Source organism: Protopterus annectens, chromosome 5.part1, assembly GCF_019279795.1.
Source record: "Protopterus annectens isolate FY-2018-M chromosome 5.part1, PAN1.0, whole genome shotgun sequence".
Classification (NCBI taxonomy): Eukaryota; Metazoa; Chordata; order Ceratodontiformes; family Protopteridae; genus Protopterus; species Protopterus annectens.
The window spans coordinates 415,549,587-415,572,434 of record NC_056736.1 but is presented as its reverse complement, the minus strand read 5'-3'; the positions used below and the strand labels follow the sequence as shown (position 1 = coordinate 415,572,434).

Below are 22,848 nucleotides of genomic sequence, written 5' to 3'. Positions count from 1 at the left end.
AACTACCAACGGAGCGGAGGCCGAAGCCGAGTCCAGGGGCAAAAGTCCCGCCAGGACCAGCTTCGACCTCCGCTCCTTCAATGCCCTGGGGTTGAACCCTGCACAGATTGAACATCCAGAGGTGAGGTGTTCAACCCCAAGGCATCGAACGCACCGAGTGTGGCCATCAGCAGGGGATAGCTTATGGCCACACTCAGAGCGTTTTGAAAATATTGCCTTTGGGGCCTCAGACATTTTTTTTTTTTTTTTTTAACAAAAAAAGGTTAAATTTAAATTAAAGTTAAATTAAATTAACCACACACACAGAAGGCCCCAAAGAAACCACAAGCACACAGCTACGCACCAGCGAGGGGAGGGTACAATAAAGTTAACCAAATTAACCAAAAAACGATCTCAAAAGAGGGAAAACCTACAACTTTCACACAAAGATTAACTTTTCTGACAGGAAAAATACTAAGAAACACCAAAAACCACTTAGCTGACAGGAGCTCAAAATCCAGCTGTCACCATGAACGCGGCAAACTAGATCTGAGGTCATGTAGGGAGAGCAGGGCATTGTGGGTGAGGGGAGGAGCTAGGAGCTCGGATCCATAGCTGGATAAACCATGCCGGTTCGGATTCGATATCGAATCCATAACCCACAGGTTGCTGACAAATGAATCTCCTACTTCAGATCCAAAGTTACTAAGAAATAAAATATTTGCCTTTTAATGGAATCTGTCACCAAATACCTACAATAAGTATATTCTTTAACTTTGTAAGGTATGTAAAACTGGATTGTAAGAGCTGAAACTAAAACAGCTCTCTTCTGATTAGTTGTCTGGGGTACATCTAACTGTATGTTAATTAGCTAAGCCAGTCAGAATGCTATACAGCCATATTCAGCTGTGTTCATTATATGCTTTCAACTACAGCATTAATTAGGCCCAGCGTTACAAAAATGAAATTAAATTGTATTGCTGGTAGTATAGCTATAATTGACTCAAATTTGCACATTGACTGGATATATATCATCAAACAAAATCACAGCTTATTGAGTGACATTTATTTTCACCAGTACAAAATCAGTCACATACACAGGACAACAACAAAGGCTGGTATACATAGGCATTCTGAAAATGTTTAATTTTGAGCATATAATAGTATTTATAACTCTGTAGTAATAGCAAGTAGGTCCCACTGCAATGTTAAAGTACAAGTCCCTAAACATTATTGAGATGTACGACATGATGAACAGTCAAGAAATAGTGTCTAAAAGCCTTCTAATAAAAGTGTGACATTTTTTGTTTTATTATTTGTCAGCATTTGTTTACTGGAAAACTCCAAATGTATTAAAGTAATGCATTTCCAGTAAGTACATTAACAGTGAATATAATAATATTTACATCAAAATTCAAGTGATTATCAAATTCAAGAAAAATCAAAATATCTAGGGAATCAAAAAAAGAATGGCAAAGACATATACAAGCAGTGAGCAGCAACATTCTGTTTAAATGATCACAAAATGAATACCACACAAGGTTTAGTGTGACAACGTTTCAAAACTCACATCATAATCTACACTGTCTGATGCCAAGGTGTGAACACACCATGAAAGTAAGACTTTGGCTTAAAAATTTATTCCAGTATGATTGAATTCTCTGAATATGAACGTATTGAAAATCAGACCACCAATGAGGGGCTGTGTATCAAATAAAAATACTGCAGGCAGTGAGGTATTCAGTATTCAAAATGCATTGAAGAGCAGCAATTTCAATAGCAGTACCACTGCAAATAATCTGAAATCATTTTTTGTAAGGAGGGTAAGCCCCACACTCCACTGGTGGGAGGTTTTCTACCTATGCTTATAGACTTATAGCAACTGATGTTGCACATCCAGGGGGGACAGGGAAGGCAAGTATTTCCTCTTTCCTCTGTTTCTGTGATGTCACACTTAACATGCAAATTATGGATGTATGGAAAAGCAGGGCTTGTTTCTCTGCAAAAACAACTTTCTGAGCATTTTCATTCATTATATGTAGCTTGCAAGCAATGCTTTTGTGATTCTCTGGGGTTCAAAGTGCTCTACATATATCTTCTGGTTCTGGTGTGCTGGGGCTGTTGAATCAGTTTTCAATGAGTTTAGATTTGGAAAATCAATTGGATCCATTCATTATAGTTTGGACACAGAATAATTTCTAAATTACATTTTTACTATGGTTTGTGCTCATTTTTATATGTAAAAAATAATCTTCTAGGAGTTACAGAAAAGAGAATTTTTATAATTAGCTATTTTACCAAAACAGCTTTTGTACATCAGCATCTAAAATGCTTGAGTATCCTTACCAAAAGTAATAATTATAATTTTGAAACTAACCAGAAATGCCTTAAGGATAATAATATTTTGGTCTAATTTTCTTCATCACACAACAGGAATCTGAAGCTTTTCTCAGGTATTTTGTTGGAAACCATGTTGCACAGTACATCTGAATTTATAGTCAATCTGAACTATGACGTTTTGCACATATGAACATGCTGGTCCAGTCTCAGAAGCTTGTGAGTGTATCTTTCTCTTTAAAATGGTCTGCATCTTCTTTCCTCACAGTTTCATAATCATCTTCAAAGGCTTCATTGCTTCTGCCTTCTACAATTTTATTAATCTCTATAGCTGTACCGTTTTCAGTTATTTTTCCATGTCTGTCATTTTCATCTGCTGTTTCTTCAACTTCTTTCGCCTTCCTACAAGCCCAAACATAACAGCTATAATTAGTAGCTGCATTTTAATAAAATAAATAGAGCCTTTACAATCAAATGTTATAAACATATGTACGGTAATGTAAAAAGACCTAAGTGCAACTTTGTCTGCACAGATATCATTAACAGGAATTCCTTTGCAATAATAAAATAATTATTATGAAGAATAGTACATCAGCATCATTACTGCAGTGAGAAAAAGTAATTAAAATGACTAAAAAATCAATGATATTCAATCATATGTTATTAGTAGTAGTAGAAGCAGTACCACTAGTAGTACCAGTATCAGTACCAATAGTAGTACCAGTAGCAGTATCAATAGTAGTACCAGTAGCAGTAACAGTATTAGTACCAGTATCAGTATCAGTAGTAGTAGTAGTAACAGTAACAGTGGTACCAGTAGCAGTAAAAATAGTGTTAGTACCAGTAGTATTAGTAGTACAAGTAGCTGTACCAACAGTAATACTAGTAGGAGTACCAATAGGTGTACCAGCAGTAGTTCCAGTAGCAGTATCAATAGTTGTAGTAGTACCAGTAGCGGTATCAGTAGTAGTACCAGTAGCAGTAACAGTACCAGTAGTAGTAGTACCAGTACCAGCAGCAGTACCAATAGTAGTACCAGTAGCAGTATCAATAGTAGTACCAGTAGCAGTAACAGTATTAGTACCAGTATCAGTATCAGTAGTAGTAGTAACAGTAACAGTGGTACCAGTAGCAGTAAAAATAGTGTTAGTACCAGTAGTATTAGTAGTACAAGTAGCTGTACCAACAATAATACTAGTAGGAGTACCAATAGGTGTACCAGCAGTAGTTCCAGTAGCAGTATCAATAGTTCTTGGGAGATTTGAGTGAGGTGTGGATTCAGGTAGGTGATCAGGGAATATAATACAGGAGAAGGGGTAAATATGGCTGCTAGCATGTCAGCTACGTCTTCTGGCCTGAGTATATGATATCCTGCTCAGCACAATGCAAGGCATTCTTTCTGAGATTTCTGACATGGCTTTATAATTATCTTTTGCCTGGGTGGCTATTTTTGCCTCATATCTAGTACTGCTTGGTTTAATCAGGTTGTAGAGTTACTTGTTAAGTTTATCAAGAACATTACTGGCATGGGGGGTATTTTATTTTTGTGTGCAGTATGTTTTATTTTTATCATAGACCCTTTTTATATCAGGGTTTATTTTTTTTTTTTAATTTGGTATTATATTTACATATGAGGGGGACAGATGCATCTATGCTGCTATTTACATGTGCAAAGAATTTGGCACTAATAATTCCTTATAAGAAGTGAGTTCATTAAGATGTAAGGCTTTCTGAATTTAGCCAGATAATCACTCAGTCTTAGTAGATTAGCCTAAGCATAATATCTGAATACTGAGGTACTAGCAGATGCTTCTGACTTAAGTCTTAACATAAATGTGACAGATTTCTGATCTGATTTGACCAGAGAGGAAATTATAATTGGTGAGGAGTAAAGCTGCCCTTTATTGGCAAGGACCAGGTCCAGGATTTTATCACCGTGGTTGGGTTGTGGATTAACTGGTCCAGGCAGTTTATATTGATCATCATCATCATCATCATCATCTGCCCCCTTTTTCCCATTTTTCTACATGGGGTCGGGGTATCATGCTACCTGTGACCATCTCTCCTGATTCAATGCCAGACTCCTGCCTTCTTTGTCACTCGTGCCTGACTGTCACAGATCTTCTTTCACACAATCCATCTGCCTATCTACCTCTTTGCTGGATGTCCTTGTTTCCTCTTACCTTCTTCCTGTCTGTTCTAAATCTTCTTCACTAGATTGTCTTGTTTTCTGCATGTGTCTAAAACACTGTAATCTGTTCTCTTTGATTTTTTTCTGCAATTGAAGCTATTTTGGCTTCTGCTCTTATGTTCTCATTTCTTCGTCTGTCCCACAGCATGCATCCTACCACCCTTCTCTGCCAGTTCATTTCCATCACCTCTAGCTTCCTCATGTCCTCTGCCTTTATTGCCCAGGCTTCTGTACCATACAATAGTACTGGCTACACCACTGTCTTGTACACTTTACTTTTCAGCTTCTTTGGCGTTCTTCTGTCATAGACTACAACTGAGACTATATGCCAGTTGGCTGCAGCCCCTCTGATTCTGGCTTTGACCTCTTCATTCAGACTTTCTTTCTCCTCAACAACCCCTCCCAGATACTTGAAGCTGTTTACTTGTTCCACTATCTTCCCTTCTACCTCAATCGTCAACTTATTCTGATTTCCCAAATTTGCTGCCATTAACATTGTCTTATCTGTGCTTAGTTTCATTCCATGTGACTTCAGTTTTGCATTCCCTTCTCCTATCCTTTGCTGAAGTTCGTGCTCAGAGTCTGCGTGTAATGCCACATCATCTGCATACAGCAACATTGTTGATCTGTCTCCTCTGCCTGTTTGTTAATGTAAACCATTACCAGTATGAACAGCAGTGGGATGAGAGCTGAACCCTGGTACGCACCCACTCCCACTGGGAACCCGTCTGTGAGGCAGAACACAGTACTTGAGTCATTGGGTCCTTGGACATAGCCTGCACTAATTCTACCAATGCAGCACTGCCCACATCAGCCTTCTTGGGCCTTGTCATATGCTTTCTCTAAGACTACTAATGCCAAGTTGAACTCTTTCCTCATCTCTAGTATCTGTCTCACTGCAAATATCTGGTCAGTTGTGCTGCATCCTGATCTGAACCCGAGCTGGTTATTTTCCATCTTACTTTCTACTGCTCTGCGTATCCATTTATCAGTCACTCTCTCCAGAACTTTCATGCCATGTGATAGGAGTCTGATGCCTCTGTACATGCCTGCAGTTGTGTATGTCTCCTTTGTTCTTGTACACTGGCACGAGTATGCTTATTCTCCAGTCCTCTGGGACATGCCTTTTTCTCCACACTGCTATGAGTACATTTCTCCCTTATCTCACCCAGCATCTTTATCATATCTGCTGTGATCTCATCTGAGCCTACTGCTTTCCCTGACATCATTTTCCTTTGTGCTATGCTAACATCTTCTAAGGTGTCCTCCTGTTCTTCTCTCATCATAGGCTATTTCTGGGGCAGTACAGCTTCTGTGGGGTTTTCTTCATTCAGAAGCTGCTGGAACTACCTCTTCCACCTGCCTTTGACATCCTGTGCACTGGTGAGCAGGTTGTTGCTGGCATCTCTTATGAAGGGTGTCTGACTATCTTATTTATCTTTCTGTCTTTGCCTTGCAACCTCATATAGTTTCTTTGTGCCACCTACTGAATCACTTTCCAGAAGTTGGTAGAGTGCCTCCAGTGCCATATTCTTTGCTATTGCAACTCCTTAGCTAGCTTCTTTGTTATCCAACCAGTATTCCTTTCTAGCCTGGTCTGTCTTTTCTATCTCATACTTTTTCTTGCACCCCCGCCTTTCTTTTTATGACCTCCTGGGCTTCTACTTTCTACCACCAACTTTCCTTATATGCCTTATTTCTATATCTGGCTCGGCCATATATCTGTTCTGTAGTCCTGATGTTTTGAGGCACTGCCATTCTTCTTCAACTCCATCTACTTCCTCCTTTTCTTGAGGTGCTAGTGCCCTGAGTAATTCCTTGAACTGTTGTGCTTTCTCTCCAGTCAGGTTCAGGCGCCTAGGCAGCGAGACATTTCCCTGCGATACATTTTGGCTGGGGACACATGGCTGAAGTGACATTCAGCTGCAGAGAAATATGGCTGTTTGCAAATTCCCTGTGGTCAAAGAGAAGAATGTGTTGTCATACCTACAACTTCAATAACCAAATTCACAGGGGGAAAACAAACAGCCATATTTCTCTGCAGCTGAATGTCACTTCCGTCATGTGTCCCCAGCCAAAATGTATCGCAGGGAAATGTCTCGCTGCCTAGGCGCCTGAACCCCTCCAGTCAACTTCCAGGTCTTCAGCCTGGTCTCTGTTGACATTAGAGCCTTCTCTGACCACTACTTGCAGCTGATTGTAGCAACCAGTGGTATATGCTGTGGGCCGACTGTTTCACCAGGGCTGACTTTGCAATCATTGATTCTACCCCAGTGCCCTTTCCTTACTAGGAGGAAGTCTACCTGAGTTGCATTTTGGCCACTTTTGTGTGCGATCTTGTGACTGTCCTTATTTCTTTCTGAACCATGTGTTGACTACTGTCAAGCCATTTGCCAGACAGAAGTCTAGAATGGCACCTCCTTCTTTATTCCTGTTACCCCAACCATGTGGACTCAGGCAGTCCTCATATCCAGTTCTGTCTGTCCCTATATGTGCATTCAAGTCAGCCATTATCACCACCAATTCCTGTTGTCCTGCTTTATCTAGAACATCATGCAACTGCTGTCTGAATGCACCCTTTTCATCCCTACCACAATCCTGCTTTGGGGCACATACTGAGATTATGAATACTGCCCTGGAGTCTGATTGCCATGAATCGATCACTAATTCTGATGATATCCTTCACTGTCTTCTGAAGCCTCTCTCTCTCTCACCCCAGTTCCTACACCATTTCTAGTCTGCCCCCCCCCCCCGAGTAGTAGAGTCTGGATCCCAAGCCAAGTGGCTTTGCTGCACTGCCGTTGCATCTCGTCTCTCGGTTACATAGGATGTCCATCCTCATTTGTATCATGTCATCCACTTCTAAGCCACATCTTTTCAGTGAACCTACATTAAGTGTAGTAATTCGCACTTCATGTTTGGCAGGTTGATTCGTTTTATGTCCAGCTTTCTCTCACCAGAGCTACTGCAGGTAACCCAGGCTGGGTAACTAGACACCAGCCGGCCAGTAGCTTATTGACCCAGGGCTGTTGGACTTTATGGTGGTTACACACTGGAGAATAAGAGCACATACACCCTTCCTACTATTAGCATTGGTCCCTGGCATAGGTAGGAGTAACCCTGGTCATCAACCCACTTATCACCGGCAACTACTCATGCCCATTTTGATGACAATAGTCAACATGACCAAATCACCTACAGCCATATTTTATACCATTGAATGGCTAGCTATGCCACGATGCACAGTCTGTGATCCACATTCCCCTATCTTGACGATACTGTGCACAATAGTAGATGCCCAAAGAGGTTGGTCTGTACAACTCTTCCCGCTATAGGGCACCATGTAGAGTCTGTGCTGCTGCCCACAGCTCCATTCACTTTGTATGTTTTTTCAGAGGTGAGAGGAACCCCACAGAGACGCAGGGAGAACATGCAAACTCCAAAGAGGCATTGGTCGAAGGTAAGGATCATTCATTGTACCTTGTGCATGGAAAGCAATGACTTTAACCAGTATGTCAACTGCCTCTTAACCTTAAGCATTATGCCAACCCTACAGAGACACAGGGAGAACATGCAAACTCCAAAACAGACAGTTTATATTGATGAAGTCTAGAAATTTCTGGGCATACATATTTGAGGATGTATAAGTCTCCAAGTTAATGAAGGTGTACATGAAGTCTCCTAGGAGAATAATGTTTGGCATAATGCATAAGGACTTCATACTGATTAGGCAGGAAGTATGGGCTGAGTGGGGCCAGGGTTGCCAGGTAGGGACAAAAAAAAAAAAAAGAAGGTCTCTCACGTCAAAGTGAAGACCAAAAAAAAAAAAAAAAAAAGGTCTTTTTGAGCTCACTCTGCCTGCAATAAACACGAGCTTCCCGTGTTTAATGCATTCCAGTTCCGCATTAAACACAAGAAGCTCTGTGTTTAGCGATTTTTGATTGGCCCGTATACCAGCATATGGGCCAATCAGGTCTAAACACGGAGCTCTCATGTTTAATGCGGAAACCTAAACTCCGTGTTTAGCAATTTTGATTGGCCGTATACGGCATATGGGCCAATCAAAACACGGAGCTTCTCGTGTTTAATGCAGAACACAAGAAGCTCCGTGTTTAGCAATTTTTGATTGGCCCGTATGCCAGGTATACGGGTCAATCAAAAAAAAAAAAACCAAACAAAGTGGAGGCTGGCCGGGATTTAAACCGGCAGGGCGGGACTCGGGATCAGGCTACTGATCTCGGGACAGTCCCGCCCAAATAGGGACGTCTGGCAACCCTGAGTGGGGCAGAGAAGGGGGTCCTTGAATTATACATGACATGATAAGGTTTTTGTTAATAGTAAGTTGGACATGGAGGAGCTCCAGGTCGTTATGTTGTCTAATGAGTCTGGAGGTGAAATGTTTTATTTTTAAGAGTATGAACACACCATCATTTTTACTGCCTTCATCTAATTTGGTAGGCCTGACTTGATGCTTTCAGTAACAGTTTTTTTATTGCTATCTTTTTTAGATTGTAAACAGAGATTTATTTAAAAGGGCAACACAAAACAGGGAAAATGAAAAAGAAAAACAGTCATGCATGCACTGCTATGTTCTTCCAGAATTCAGAACAATTTTATTTTGCAAAATTCTTTTCCAGGAAACAAAAATTACTTTAAAAATTCACTCTTTCCATTCAAGACTCTCTTAACCCATCAGGCAAAGTAATTTTGTCAGTTTCTTAGAATAAAGGGTCCTGTTTCTTTTTCCTGTTTTCAAGACCTTTTTCCAGATCTTACGTCCCTGGATGTTCCTTTTATATACCCTTTCTGGAATCAGAGGTCAGGAATCTGATTTCATCCATAGGTGTTGGCCATTATATATCTGAGGATGCTCCTACCCCTCATTGATTGCTATATGTAGCTTTTTACAAGTTTGTCTGCCTGTTCCATATGTCTCTGGAAAAATTCAGTTCCATTTTCTGCCACAATCTCCACTTCAAATGTCTAATAGGATATATAAATATATATCGCTATATATACATTGAAGTCCTTCAAACTGAACATGGTCGAGACCATGTGATCAAAGTTACTAAATTTCAACGTTTTGTATGGTGATCATGGTACAGTTGGGATAGGGGGATTTAGCCTTTTCTCAGTGTAGTATGACCTCAGAGTTGGTACCTACAATTAGCAGGGAGTGTGGGACTATTGGGGGTCTTATTCCCCTGCAAAAACACAAATTTTCAAAGTTACAGAACTTCGATAATATCATCTCAACCATAAGAAGTTCGAAGTACTGTAACTTTGAAGTAACAATATAGACCCATATACAGGATACACACACACACACACACACACACACACACACACACACACACACACACACACACACACACACACACACACACACACACACACACACACACACACACACACACACACACACACACACATATATATATATATATACATACATATATATGAGAGTGTGTGTGTGTGTGTGTGTGTGTGTGTGTGTGTGTGTGTGTGTGTGTGTGTGTGTGGAACTATATATTTATGTATATATAAATATATATACACAAGGGTCTTCTTTGACCCATCAAAATAACACTTCAGGGAAACTCAGTTCCGCTAGTCCGGTTTCATGAAAGTGCATTTCTCTGGATATGCACTTTCACGAAACTACAGGTCAACGAGATTGTTGCTGGAGATCACGGTACAGTGAGGCTAAGGGAATTTTCCCTTTTCCCCACTATAATGCGATCTTGGAGTTGGTATATATTAGTAGCAGGGGTGTGGGGGGAGCAGCCCACCACATGGGGGGATGCAGGGGGCTTGACCCCCTGCATAATTTAGTGTAGTACATTTGTTTTTTTTTTAATTCTTCGTTGATCTGTAGGTTTGCGAAAGTGCATCTCCAGAGAAATGCACTTTCATGAAACCGGACTAGTGAAACTGAGTTTCGCTGAAGTGTTATTTTGATGGGTCAAAGTAGGCCCATATACACATACATACATGCATATAGTGTGTGTGTTTACATGGGGCTGGATATCAATTTTTGTTTGTACTTTTTGGCTGTTATACAAGTTATCTCACAAGTGGTGAAGCTATATCAACCATACCTTTCAACCTCTTAGTGCAAGTAATCTGGACAAAGCCTGACAAATTGGGAGGTCAAAGGCCCAAAAATAGGGACAGATTGTAAATATTGCTCTTATAAACTTAGAAAGTTGTTAGGGTAACAGGGTTTGTGTTAACATACACTTTCTGAAGGATCTGAAGTCTGAAACTCAAATGTACATAATTATTTAGTGACTTCAGTCATCAGATTATCCCAGTGATTTGTCAGAAAACTATACAATTTATGAGGAACAGACCATAAATATTAGGCAAAAACATGGACCTTCTGTAAAAATCTCGACAGTTGAAAGGTAGGATATTAACCTATATCTGCACATATTCCATTTCTTGTTTTTAGTAAGAACAGAGTTATATTAGGTTTTTCTACCTCTTTTTGCTTTGAAAGACCATAGTGTATGTGTGAAACAGCAAATTCAAGTACGTTAAACTGATTTTTTTTCATATTTTTGTCAGCTTACATAAAGCTGTACTGAGTATGTTCAAAGACAGATCTTATTTTTATACAGCCAATGCTAAACCTATTTTGTGATAATACCATAAGGTAGTCACATTACTTTATTAAGATTCATGGAGAAAAATACATTTTGTATCTAATAGGGTTCACTGGGAGAAGACTTTCCACAAAAGAAAGAAGAGTTCATGGGTTGGAATGTGTGGAATCAATACTTTAAACTAAAAGAAGAAAAAGAAAAAGGTGAATACCTTCAATCACTGCCATTATCTTTGTGCAATATGTCTTTGTTTGTTAAAAATGATAGTAATTTTCCCATTATGAGCAGTGATTTGTTTTAATATCTTCTGTGTTTAAATTATACAAAACTTGGTAGCTTTATTGGTTCATAGACTACTTATCTTGGAATTAAAAGTCTACCAAATATGTTCATACTACAATGTTTACCTGTGCAAGTTTGTTAAAGGGCAGAGACATTATAAAAAACAGTAATTTAACCTAATTAAAGTCTGTGGCTGAGGCAATGAGGAATGACAATTTTATAGTGCCAAGAGATAGGGCAGAGAACTTTAGACTACTGAGGCATTGCTGCACACAAAGGATAGCCGACATCAGCAGACGTTGAAGGAAAATCAACCCATAATGATTTTCTGAAGTTGAAGACTATATACTGCATATATTACAGCTATATCATCTATGCAAAATGTGTTATGATGACCTTGCCATGTGTAGGATTTTTGTCAAATACGCTCAGTCTTCTTATTTTCTATCCACATATCCATTTTCTGAACCCCTCAGTGCAGTGAGCTTCACCGTGTAGCAAACTCAGCAAGGCAGATCAGACTTTCTTGTTCACAGGAACAGTCACCTTCTCATGTTATGGGATCTACAGAATCTTCCAGGCAAGCTGTGGCATATAATTGCATCAGTGTGTCCTGGGTTTGGCTTACAGCCTTCCATTAGTGGGCTGAGCCTATTTTACTTCCTGTGAGATGCACCTGGGGGCATCATCACAACGTTCCCAAACCTCCTGAACTGACTAGTCTCAACATGGCAGAGCATTACCTTCACTCTGACATCCTCCCAGAATGCTGAGCTCCTCACACTGTCACAGTCAGTGAACCTATTTCCACTTCAAAGGAACCACATTACTTTTGCTTGCAGCTGTAATATCATTTTTTCAATCACTACCCAAAGCTCATGACCAGAGGTGAGGATGGGAATACAGACTGCTTAGTGCTGAGAATGTCATACTATGACTCATTTCTTCTTTTACAGCCATAACTACTACAATACGTACAGTACTGTTGTCAGTGCAGCCATCCACTGATCAATCTCCCAGTCCTATCAACGTTCAGTCATGAACAATATCCCAAAATACTTAAACTCCTGAGCCTGAGATAACTGCTCCCCTCTCATCTGTAGAGAGCCATCTGGGCTGACAATAAAACTGGGCCATTGAAATCAGAGCTCTACCTCAGTAATCAAACACGGCCGCTTACTAAATGATGCTTATTTTTATTTAACCTGCTTCGCACTCAGCAGCAAATTGTTCCATTCTATGTTGGAGATTACAGGCCTTTGGGCTAAGACAACAACATCATCTGCAAATAACAAAAAAGTAATAATTCTCATGTCTCCAAACTGAATACTGTCCAGATGCAAGGTATATACTGCTATCCTATCCATGAAAATTACAAACAGATGGGCAGACAAGACAAATCCTTTGGTGGAGTCCTAGACTTGTCTGGAATCTTAATATGCATAGCATGCTTACTTTTTAAATAAATGGCATGCACCGGTCTCCATTGTTGCTCCAAATTGTTTTAGCACTTTTCATAATGAGTCCTGGAGTACACACAGAAATATGACTTCTCCACATTAGTCCTCCTACATCCGTGGCCTGACTACTGGATTCAGTCCCCCTCCAACAACCTGACATATGCTTTTTTCAAATAGTAGTAGTATGAGGAATGTGATCCATCCATGATGGGAAAACACCCTCCTGCCCCCCCCCCCTTTAAAATAGGGACCATTGTCTAACTCTACCAATACAGAGTTACTCAACTAAACTTTCTTATAATGTTGAAAAGGCATGTTAATCATGACTCCCTAACATTGGCCAGTTCTTTTAACACTTCTTGCTATTTCTTATCCCTTCATGCCGACTTGCTTTAGCACAAGTTAATCAATGCAGCGATGGACTCTACTGAATGACTCCAGTTCCACCATCTGTTTCTGATGCTGCCTCCTCATAAGACAGCATTCCCACCAGCTTAAGGAGTTCCTGAAAGTATTCAGACCACCTCTCAAAAATGTTCCCAGATGATCAGCATTTCTCCTCCCTTGCTAGACACAACTTAGACAATATCCTGTCTTCCTTTTTGAGTCACTAGATGATTTGTCAGAACCTCTTTGAGGTCATCCAAAACTCATCCTTCCTGGCTTCGCCAAATTCCATCCGGAACCAGGCTTACACTTTGGTGACTGCTGCAGCTGTTGCCTTCCTGCATGACACAACAGAAGATACCATACATATTTCCTCTCTGAAAACACTGGTCTAATTTTCTGGGTGTTGTGTGCTTATATGGCAGGTGACTGGCATATGTGCTGTAGCCAGAAAATACTGTTTTCAAACAAAATGTGCAGTGATACTTTGAGAATGACTCAGAGATGAGTACAGAAGACAGCTTCAAATACATTTTACATAGTATATGAACAGTTTTGCAAAGGCAAAAAATATATCATTTATATTTATCATGTCTACCTTTAGTAATAAATATACCAAATATAAATAGATTTAATCTACCATTGAATATATAACATAGAAAATTTATAGTTGGGGTCAATTCAGGATGTCTACTGATGAAATTCCAGCATACAGTGAAACCGCTTATGAGATAAAATATCTAGAGACATGCAACCATTTATCCAGGGCTCCATAAAACTGTTCCATTGCATGCTGGAGATTACAGGCCTATTTTGAATTAATAAATGAAAACTCAGCATTCTCAGATATTGCTCTGAATTGCAGCTTGATTAGTTTTATGAGTGATAATAAAACAATGCTAATGGCAGCATATAAATAAATAACAATGTATGCACTTTGTGACATGTAGCACACATTTCAGCAGCATTGACAAAGAACTACTTAACATTCAAGCTTTAGAAAACATTTCATGTTGTTTACAGCTATGTCATCTCCGTCACAGTTTACTTAGAAAAGGACATATTTTGCTAGTCTGAAACAAATGGTATGTGCTGTTATGGTCTGAGAAGGCTAACAGAACCTTCTTGGTCTAAAGCCTTTCATAAAGTCTAACGATATAAACAAATTGATTAAATATCAACATACATGTTTAAACAATATACATACTTAAGGGTCATGAGAAGAATTTATGTAACCCATCTCTTAACCATGGCATTTTTCTTTTTTCTTCCACATGTTAGAGCTTCACATGAGCCTGTGAAATTGACATCTTTAATTGCATAAGTTGACCTACATACTTATTAAATATTATATATATCCCTGAACAATTTCAATCCCATGAGAAAAATGTCACAAGTAAAATGTTTGGAGGAATTTTTCAAGTGTTTGATGGTATACATTTTTCACATAACTGCTGATGACAATAGAAATGAGTGTCCCACCAAGCATTTTTTTATTTCCTCTAAAGACTGAATTTGTAAGTAGTGCACAAATAACTTGTTGATTTGTGTACTGTGGTCTGTCAGATGAAGCCAGTAAAGGTGTTATGTTATAACTTGTGCTAAACAAGCTCCTATTGCCAGAAAGTTATTTTTTTGTTTCAGTATATGCACAGAATACCATTCTGTGTGGTTGCAGTATATTAGCGAGTGTGTGTGTGTGTGTGTGTGTGTGTGTGTGTGTGTGTGTGTGTGTGTGTGTGTGTGTGTGTGTGTGTGTGTGTGCGCGTGTGTGTATGTGCATGTTGCGCGCATTGGCATAATGGATCTTAAATAATGCTAAATATGCCGTTATTTATGTAAAAGTACTGTTTTTGATATAAGCATCTGTGCTCAGGGTACAGGGTTTGATAACTTTCACCTTAATTTGCCTACTGTGCAAATCTTAGCAAGTCACTTAACCAGACTATTCCTGAGTTGCCCATGCAAATGGAAAACTGTGTCTAATATATTTTTTTTAATCAACAATTATGTCAAATAAAATAATATAAACATTTCTTATAATGCATAGTATACAAGAACTGATCATACTACAAAAAGTCTGACTTAAAGCTAAGATGCCTGTGCTAGAAATTATGCTAGAACAAAGGATGCAGCCACAGAATCAAAGTGAAAATATCTTCTGTGATGATGTTAAAAAGAGTGGTCTATACCCAGAAAGTCAGAGATGACTGCCTCTCACAGAAGAGGGAGTACTTTACCAGGAGTTAGGAAGTTTCCAGCTGATGATTTTATTGCATGATAGAACACCAGAGGAAGAATGCAGCAAGATCCAAGTGAAAAAAAATGGTTTGGATTTATTAAGAAATGTTTGAATATTCTGCTGGAGGTGAAAACCTGAATAGCTTGTATAAATTTACGTTTCTTATTGACAAGTGAAATTTTGTTTTAATTTTGCCTGTTGGTTGTTTGTGATTTGTGAAATCTGTATCTAGTATCTTTTCACTGCTAAATATATACATGTGCTTGCAAGCGCGCGCATCGTGTGTGTGTGTGTGTGTGTGTGTGTGTGTGTGTGTGTGTGTGTGTGTGTGTGTGTGTGTGTGTGTGTGTGTCTGTGTGTGGGTTTACAGATCATTATGTTTGCTTGGCCATAAGAGATGCTGCTTTGTATTTCTGGTGCTGTTTTTCTGCACATATAGCCCATATACTACATTTGCCTTACCTCTGTGTTGTACACTATAATTCAAATAGTTGCGAAGTGGTGATGACTGTAAAGGGCATAATTTGCATAAGTGTAACATGCCTGGTCTTTTTCATATACACAACTATGTGTGCTGGTATTCATAGGGGTAAAAGTGTGAGTTGTGCAGTGCTCTGATAAACATTTTTAACCAAGTACTAGCATTCTAAGTATTGCTGTGCTGAGCTGTAATATGTTTTTACCATGCACTAACATTACAAACATTCCTGCACAGAGCTCTGCTATATGTTTTTACCATGCACTAGCATTAAAGGCATTCCTGCACAGAGCTCTGCGATATGTTTTTACCGTGTACTAACATCCTAAGTACACCTGCGCAGAGCTCTGCTATACATATTTACCATGTACTAACATTCTAAATATACCTGCGCAGAGCTCTGCTATACGTTTTTACCATGTACTAACATTCCAAGTATATCTGCGCAGAGCTCTGCTATACATTTTTACCATTTACTAACATTCTAAGTATACGTGTGCAGAGATCTGCTGTAAGTTTCTACCATGTACTAACATTCTAAATATACCTGTGCAGAGCTCTGCTATACATTTTTACTATGTACTAACATCCTAATATACCTGTGCAAAGCTCTGCTATACATTTTTACCATGTACTAACATTCGAAGTATACCTGCGCAAAGCTCTGCTATACATTTTTACCATGTACTAACATTCTAAGCATACCTACACAGAACTCTGCTATATGTTGCTTTTACCATGTACTAGCATTCTAAGTATTTCTGAGCAGAGCTCTGATATATGTTTTACCGTATACTAACGTTCTAATTTTACAATGACCCCATTATTATTCCAAAACTTGCACGCTGATTGGCCAGCGTGCCCATTGTAAATCCCACAATATACCAATGGAAAAAGGTCCGGTTGCCAGGACTTTTTTCCGTTGGTGTAAAGTGTCCATAACCATTTTTTTAATAAATAAAAAAAAAGAAAAAAAAGAGCAACGGAGACTTTCTTTTCTCTGTTGCTTCCGTTTCAAAGCATTGATGTACTGGGTATGCGTAGGAACGCAAGTTCCATATGCATACACAGTACATCAACAAAAGAAGGCAGTATACCACCACCGGCAGAAGAACAGCAATGCGCCGTTATACAAAGACATTATTTAAGAAAAGTAAGCATTTTTTTCCTTAAATAATGTCATTGTATAATAGCAATAACCAACTCCGTGGTTGTGGTATATTAAAATTTACCCACGGCTGGCTTTATTTAATCACTCGGGCTTCGCCCTCATGATTAAACCACGCCAACCATGGGTAAATCTTCAATATACCACACCATGTCATTGGTTATTGCTTAAGTATTCCTTCGCAGTGCTCTGATATATGTTTTTTTACCATATACTAGCATCCAAAGTATTCCTCTTAGTGCTTTTTTTTTATGAATAAAGATGGTATGGTTGTGTAGAATCTTACCATAACAGTAGATGTCCTTGCCTTCACCACTGCAGTATTCTTAACATATGTGATTCCCTGCTGTGGAAGCCTGATGTCCATCCAGTCTACCAAAGCCAGCAAATACTGCAACAGTAAAGGCAAGGACATCTAGTTTTATAGTAAGATTTTACACAACTGTATTATGTCCTTACATTCACTGCTGTGGTATTCATTACTTATGGGAGAGTGCCAAATCTCAAGAAGAAACTTTGGAGGAGGAAGCAGCAGCAGAGCCATCTAAGAAGCCATGAAGAATGGCATTAGCAAAACCAGCCCTAGCTCTGGAGATACCATCCAACTTGTAGTGTTTGGTAAAAATATGCACAGAAGTCCAGGTAGCTGCTTCAGGAATAGAATTAGTGTCTAAACCCTTAAAAAAGCATAGGAAGAAGCCACAGCTCTAGTAGAATGAGTCTTTACAGAAGAAGGAAGGCTCTTGCCATGAAAAGTGTAACAAAAGGAAATAGCAACAGAACCAAGATGCTCTCCTCCAAAAAAAGGAAGCCAATCTGGTGGTCCCCTGCCATTAACAAACTCTACAACAGAAGGAAGAAATTGTTGCAGAAAGAGGTGAAGTCCCAAGACTAGATAAACTCCCTTATTAGCCTCAACAAAAAGTTGAGATCCCTTATCAAATCCTCTAAAGCCAACTATGAAGGCAGAATTGCGGCAGACACTAAAAACAATCACAAACCTTCTATAGCTATAGCAAGAACCTCCACAGCAATACCCAGATTTGCTCAGGGATACTGCACAATGGTACCTCCTATACTCAGCCAAGAGATATTGCCAACATACTGGCCGACAGATTCAGTGCCAACTTTACCCCTCTCCCCACCCCCCCAAGGACTAATCACAATACCAGAAGAATGCCAGGCACCAGCATTACTGCAGTACAAGTTAAAGCTGCATTGTCCAAGGCCAAGAATACAGCTTCTATGGGACCCGATAATATCCCTGGCTGTGTTCTACATGAACTACAAAGCGAACTGGCACCACATCTATGTGTCCTGTTCAGTCATAGCCTCACCTCAGGCTTTGTCCCTATCGAATGGTGCACTGCTACAATCATCCCTCTCCATAAAGGGGGAGCGACTACAGACACTGGGAATTATATCCCCACAAGCCTGACAAGTCTGATATGCAAAGATGTGGAGCACATCATCATGGACTTGATCAACAAAGATATAGGAAATCTCCAAACTCTAGACCCCTCACAATTTGGTTTTGTGAAAGGGAGATCATGCCTGCTCAACCTGGTTCAATTCTTTGAGCCAGTCACCAGGGCTGTGGATGAAGGTAAGGCAGTGCATACAGCCTACCTCGATCTGGCCAAGGCCTTTGATACCATTCCTCACTCGAGAATTATTGACAAACTCAACAAACTATACATTAATCCCTATATCACTAGGTGGGTTGCAAATTGGCCTACAGATAGAAAACACAGTGTGAAAGTACTGGACTCCAAGTCAAACTGTCGACCAGTCATGAGTGGAGTCCCACAGGGATCGGTCCTGGGTCCTCTCCTGTTCAGCATCTACTTCTCAGAAGTCCAGGGCAACACAAAGGGACACTGGCTGACCACGTCTGAAGATGACCACAAGCTGGGAGACATTATTAACTTCCCAAGTGATGCAGACATCCTACAGAAAGGCCTCACTGGGACCAATGACTGGTGTCGAAACCATGGCCTTAAGCTTAATGCCAAAAAATGCGTTATCATCCCCTATGGTAAAAACTCAGTTTCCACTAATTACCACATAGATGGGAGCCCACTGAACACTGAAGGCGTTATAAGAGATCTGGGGATGCAGGTTGACAGCAACCTCTCCTTTGACCACCACATTGCCACTGTGGTCAGAAAGTCCTTCTATGTGGCACATCTCATTACCAGGGGTTTTGCATCCAGGAAGAAAGAGGTCATCATCTCTCTCTCTCTACTTTTCCCTAATTAGACCAATCATCGAGTATAATGCCCCATTTGGCATGTACCTCACTAGAGACCTGTAACAGCTGGAGTGGCCACAGAAATACCTCACGAAGAGGATCCTAGGCATTAAACACATGTCCTACATGGACAGACTCAAAAGACTCCAGCTATTCTCTGTCTCATATCACCTACTTAAAGGCAATCTCTGTTTAACTTATGAAGCCATGTCTGACCCAGCTCTGTTAGAAATGCTACATCTAAAGAAATCCCAATCCCTCCTCACCACACGCTCCAGAGACCTCAACCTCATTACCACAATCAACAGAACATGCTAAAGAGACAGGTTCCTCACCCAGAGACTGCCCATGCTCTGGAATAGACTTCCCATACATGTCAAGCAGAGCACCTCGCTGACCTTCTTCAAGAGAATTCTTGATGAGTGAATGGGTAATAGAAAATTCAAACCAGGGATCACTCCAGTGGCTCTACTTGATAGATGCACTGGGAACTAACGTCAGGTAGCACGATGCCAGGACACTTCTATGGGCTAGGCTTGTAAAGGCTCCAGGGCCATTAGCCTAGTACACACCTACGAACCTATGAATCTAAATCCAATAATAAATAGTTTGCTAGGAAACAGCTAATCCTAAAGACCTAGGATGAAAAGAAACAAACAACTGATCAGATTTTCCGGGTCTATATTAGATCACCGAACGCTTAAAAAAGCGAACGGTGATTAATCGACCCTATGTAAGCAAAAGCTTACAATGTCGAACTGTCAGAACAGCGATTTTTTTCCAAGGGAAAAAAATCGCTGTTCCAACAAAAAAATAAAGATAAAAAACAAAACACTTTAAACATTACATTAAGTGGGGGGCTTTGCCCCCCCCCCACACCCCCTACTTAAATATACCTACTTGCTGAAAATGGCAACGTAACAAAGCGGCCAAGCAAATTCTTTCCCAGGGAAAGAATTTGCTTAAAAGCCGCTTCGATATTTTGCCATTTCAGTCTTTTAAGTTTGACCAGGATGCATTCAAAAGAATGTGTCTTCAGTCTTCTAATAGGAACACAATTTTCCAATGCCTTAGTCTTATCCAAAATAAAATCTGAGTTGTCTATGCACGTCCAAAGTATGCAGCACACTCTGACTGTCAGATTGTGGAGGGGGGAAAAGAGTAGGCAAATTAATAGACTGATTAAGTGACAACTCATTAACCACCTTAGGCACAAAAGAAGGATTGGTACACAAGGACACCCTGTCCTCTTGAACTATCAAAAAAGGAGAACAAGCCATTAGGGTTTGCAACTCAGACATCCATCTGGCAGAAGTAGGAGCTAACAAAAGAACGGTCTTCCAAGAACAATGTTGCAAGGAAGCTGAAACAGCAGTCTCAAAAGGAGTCTAAGTCAACTTCTTCAAAACAAAATTAAGATTCCAGGGAGGAGGAACATACTTCCTTGGAGGTCTAATATTAAGGACACTTTCAAGAAATTGTTTAATCTCAAATCTAAAGGCTGAAAAAGGAGTTAAAGGCAGACAAGCAGAAATAGCTCATAAGTGGGCCTTAATAGAAAACTAGGCCAAACCAGAACTGAGCAACTCACACAAATAAGAGAGAGCCAAAGGAACATCCACAGTAAGTGGGTCCAGGTTACGAGAGAGACACCAAATAAAAAACCTCTTCCATTTGGATAAGTAGAACTTCCTAGTAGTACGTTTCCTGGACTCCTGCAGGACCTGCAGCACTTCCTCGAAGAAAGATATCTATGAGGAATCAAAATCCTGTCACCCACAGTGTCAATTGAAGCATGGGCAGGTGGGAATAAGATGGATGAGAGATCCCTTATCTTGTGTGATTAGATCCACCCTGTGATGTAACTTGTGATGATTGCCCCTGGCCAGATGCAGAAGTAGAGGGAACCAATGCTGTTGTGGCCAAAAGGGAGTCACCAACAAGATTTTGGGAGTATCCTGTTGAATCTTGAACAGGAATTTCGGAATGAGAGGAATGGGAGGAAATACATAAAGAAACAGCCCCTTCCAAGAAAATGAGAGGGTGTCCACCTACCACACCAGAGGACCTGAGACTCTGGCACAAAACAGAGGAAGCTGGCTGTTCAGAGGGAAGGCAAATAGATCTACTTGAGGAGTACCTCACTGGTGAACAATGTCCAGAAACACATCCCTGTGACGAATGCATTCATGGGATTGAGTTAAGGACCTGCTCAGAGTGTCTCCCACAATGTTCTGCTCTGAAGGATAACTGCCTGAAGAGTCACTTGATATCTGACGGCAAGATCCCATTCCAGTAGAGCCAACTGGCAAAAATGGTAAGATTGTGTTCCTCCCTGTTTGTTGATATACCACATCAATGTGGTATTGCATGTGAATACCTTGAGAGGCCCCAAAGAGAAAAGAGGATGAAAGGTCTGAAGAGCCAGCATAAGAGCTCTCTCCTCTTTGACACTGATGTGTTCCTTCTGTTGAAAAGGTGAGCACACCCCCTGTACCTTCAGGGAGCCAGAAGTGCTCCCCATCCCATGTCTGAAGTGTCTGTACACAGCTCCTGAGAAGGAAGAGAGGGGTGAAAAGGGAGCCCTGGATTTAGAGACAACTGCTGAATCCACCAATGAAGTTCCTTCTTGAGAAAAGGAAGAAGAAGAACTACAACGTCTAGAGGATGTGCATGTTAAAGCTACACTAACATCAGAAACCACTGGAACTTCCTCATGAGGAGTTTGGCCAAAGAGAGCATTTGGAATGATGAAAGCCATGAAACCCAGAGCTCTCAGAAACACCCTGGGTGTAATTGAGGGCAGGGAAAGAAGAGTTTGAAGTTTATGGTGAATCCCAGGCTCTGAAGAAGGGAAATGGTAAAAATGAATATTCTGCAAAAGGATCTCTGGGGAGGATGCCTGAAAGAGCAGGTAATCCAAGTAAGGAAATATTTGGATCTCTTGAAGCCTGTAGAAAGCAATCACAGGAGCGATACATTTGGCAAATACCCTTGAGGCAGCAGAAAGGCCAAAAGGCAAAGCAAATAACTGAAAATGCCAGGAAGCAACAGAGAAACGCAAAAATTTTCTGAAAAGAGGATGGATTGGAATATGGAGATAAGCATCATTGAAATCCAGAGATACCACAAAGGCCTGAGGGAGCAAAAGAGGTAACAGAGTCTGAAGGGACAACATCCGAAAAGAAGGCACCTTCAGAAAAGTGTTTAGATGAGAGAGGCCTAGAACTGGTCTCCAAGTGCCCTCCTTTCTGGGAACTAGAGACAAGAGATATGAAAGAATCACTGGGAAAAAAAGGAAGTTGCTCCTAAGGAAGCTGAGGAATGTGCATAAAAAGAAGATGGGATTTCCACACCAGGAAATATCCCTGACAAATAATTGACAGAACTGAAGAATCCTGAGTGATCTGAAGCCAAATATGAAGAAAAAGAGAAAGACGAAGATAATGAGAAATGCTG

The 22,848-nt window shown here is 40.3% G+C and overlaps 1 protein-coding gene across 2 annotated transcripts in view; it reads right to left on the bottom strand.

Moving 5' to 3' along the window:
* Positions 1-1,023: 1,023 nt before the first annotated feature.
* CLTRN (collectrin, amino acid transport regulator) overlaps positions 1,024-22,848 on the bottom strand; it is a 353,197-nt gene continuing 331,372 nt past the window's right edge. For both annotated transcript variants that reach the window (XM_044073072.1, XM_044073071.1), the window contains exon 6: positions 1,024-2,718. In XM_044073072.1, coding sequence (XP_043929007.1) covers positions 2,526-2,718 — 193 coding nt within the window. In that variant the 3' untranslated portion in view covers positions 1,024-2,525. The remainder of the gene's footprint in view (positions 2,719-22,848) is intronic.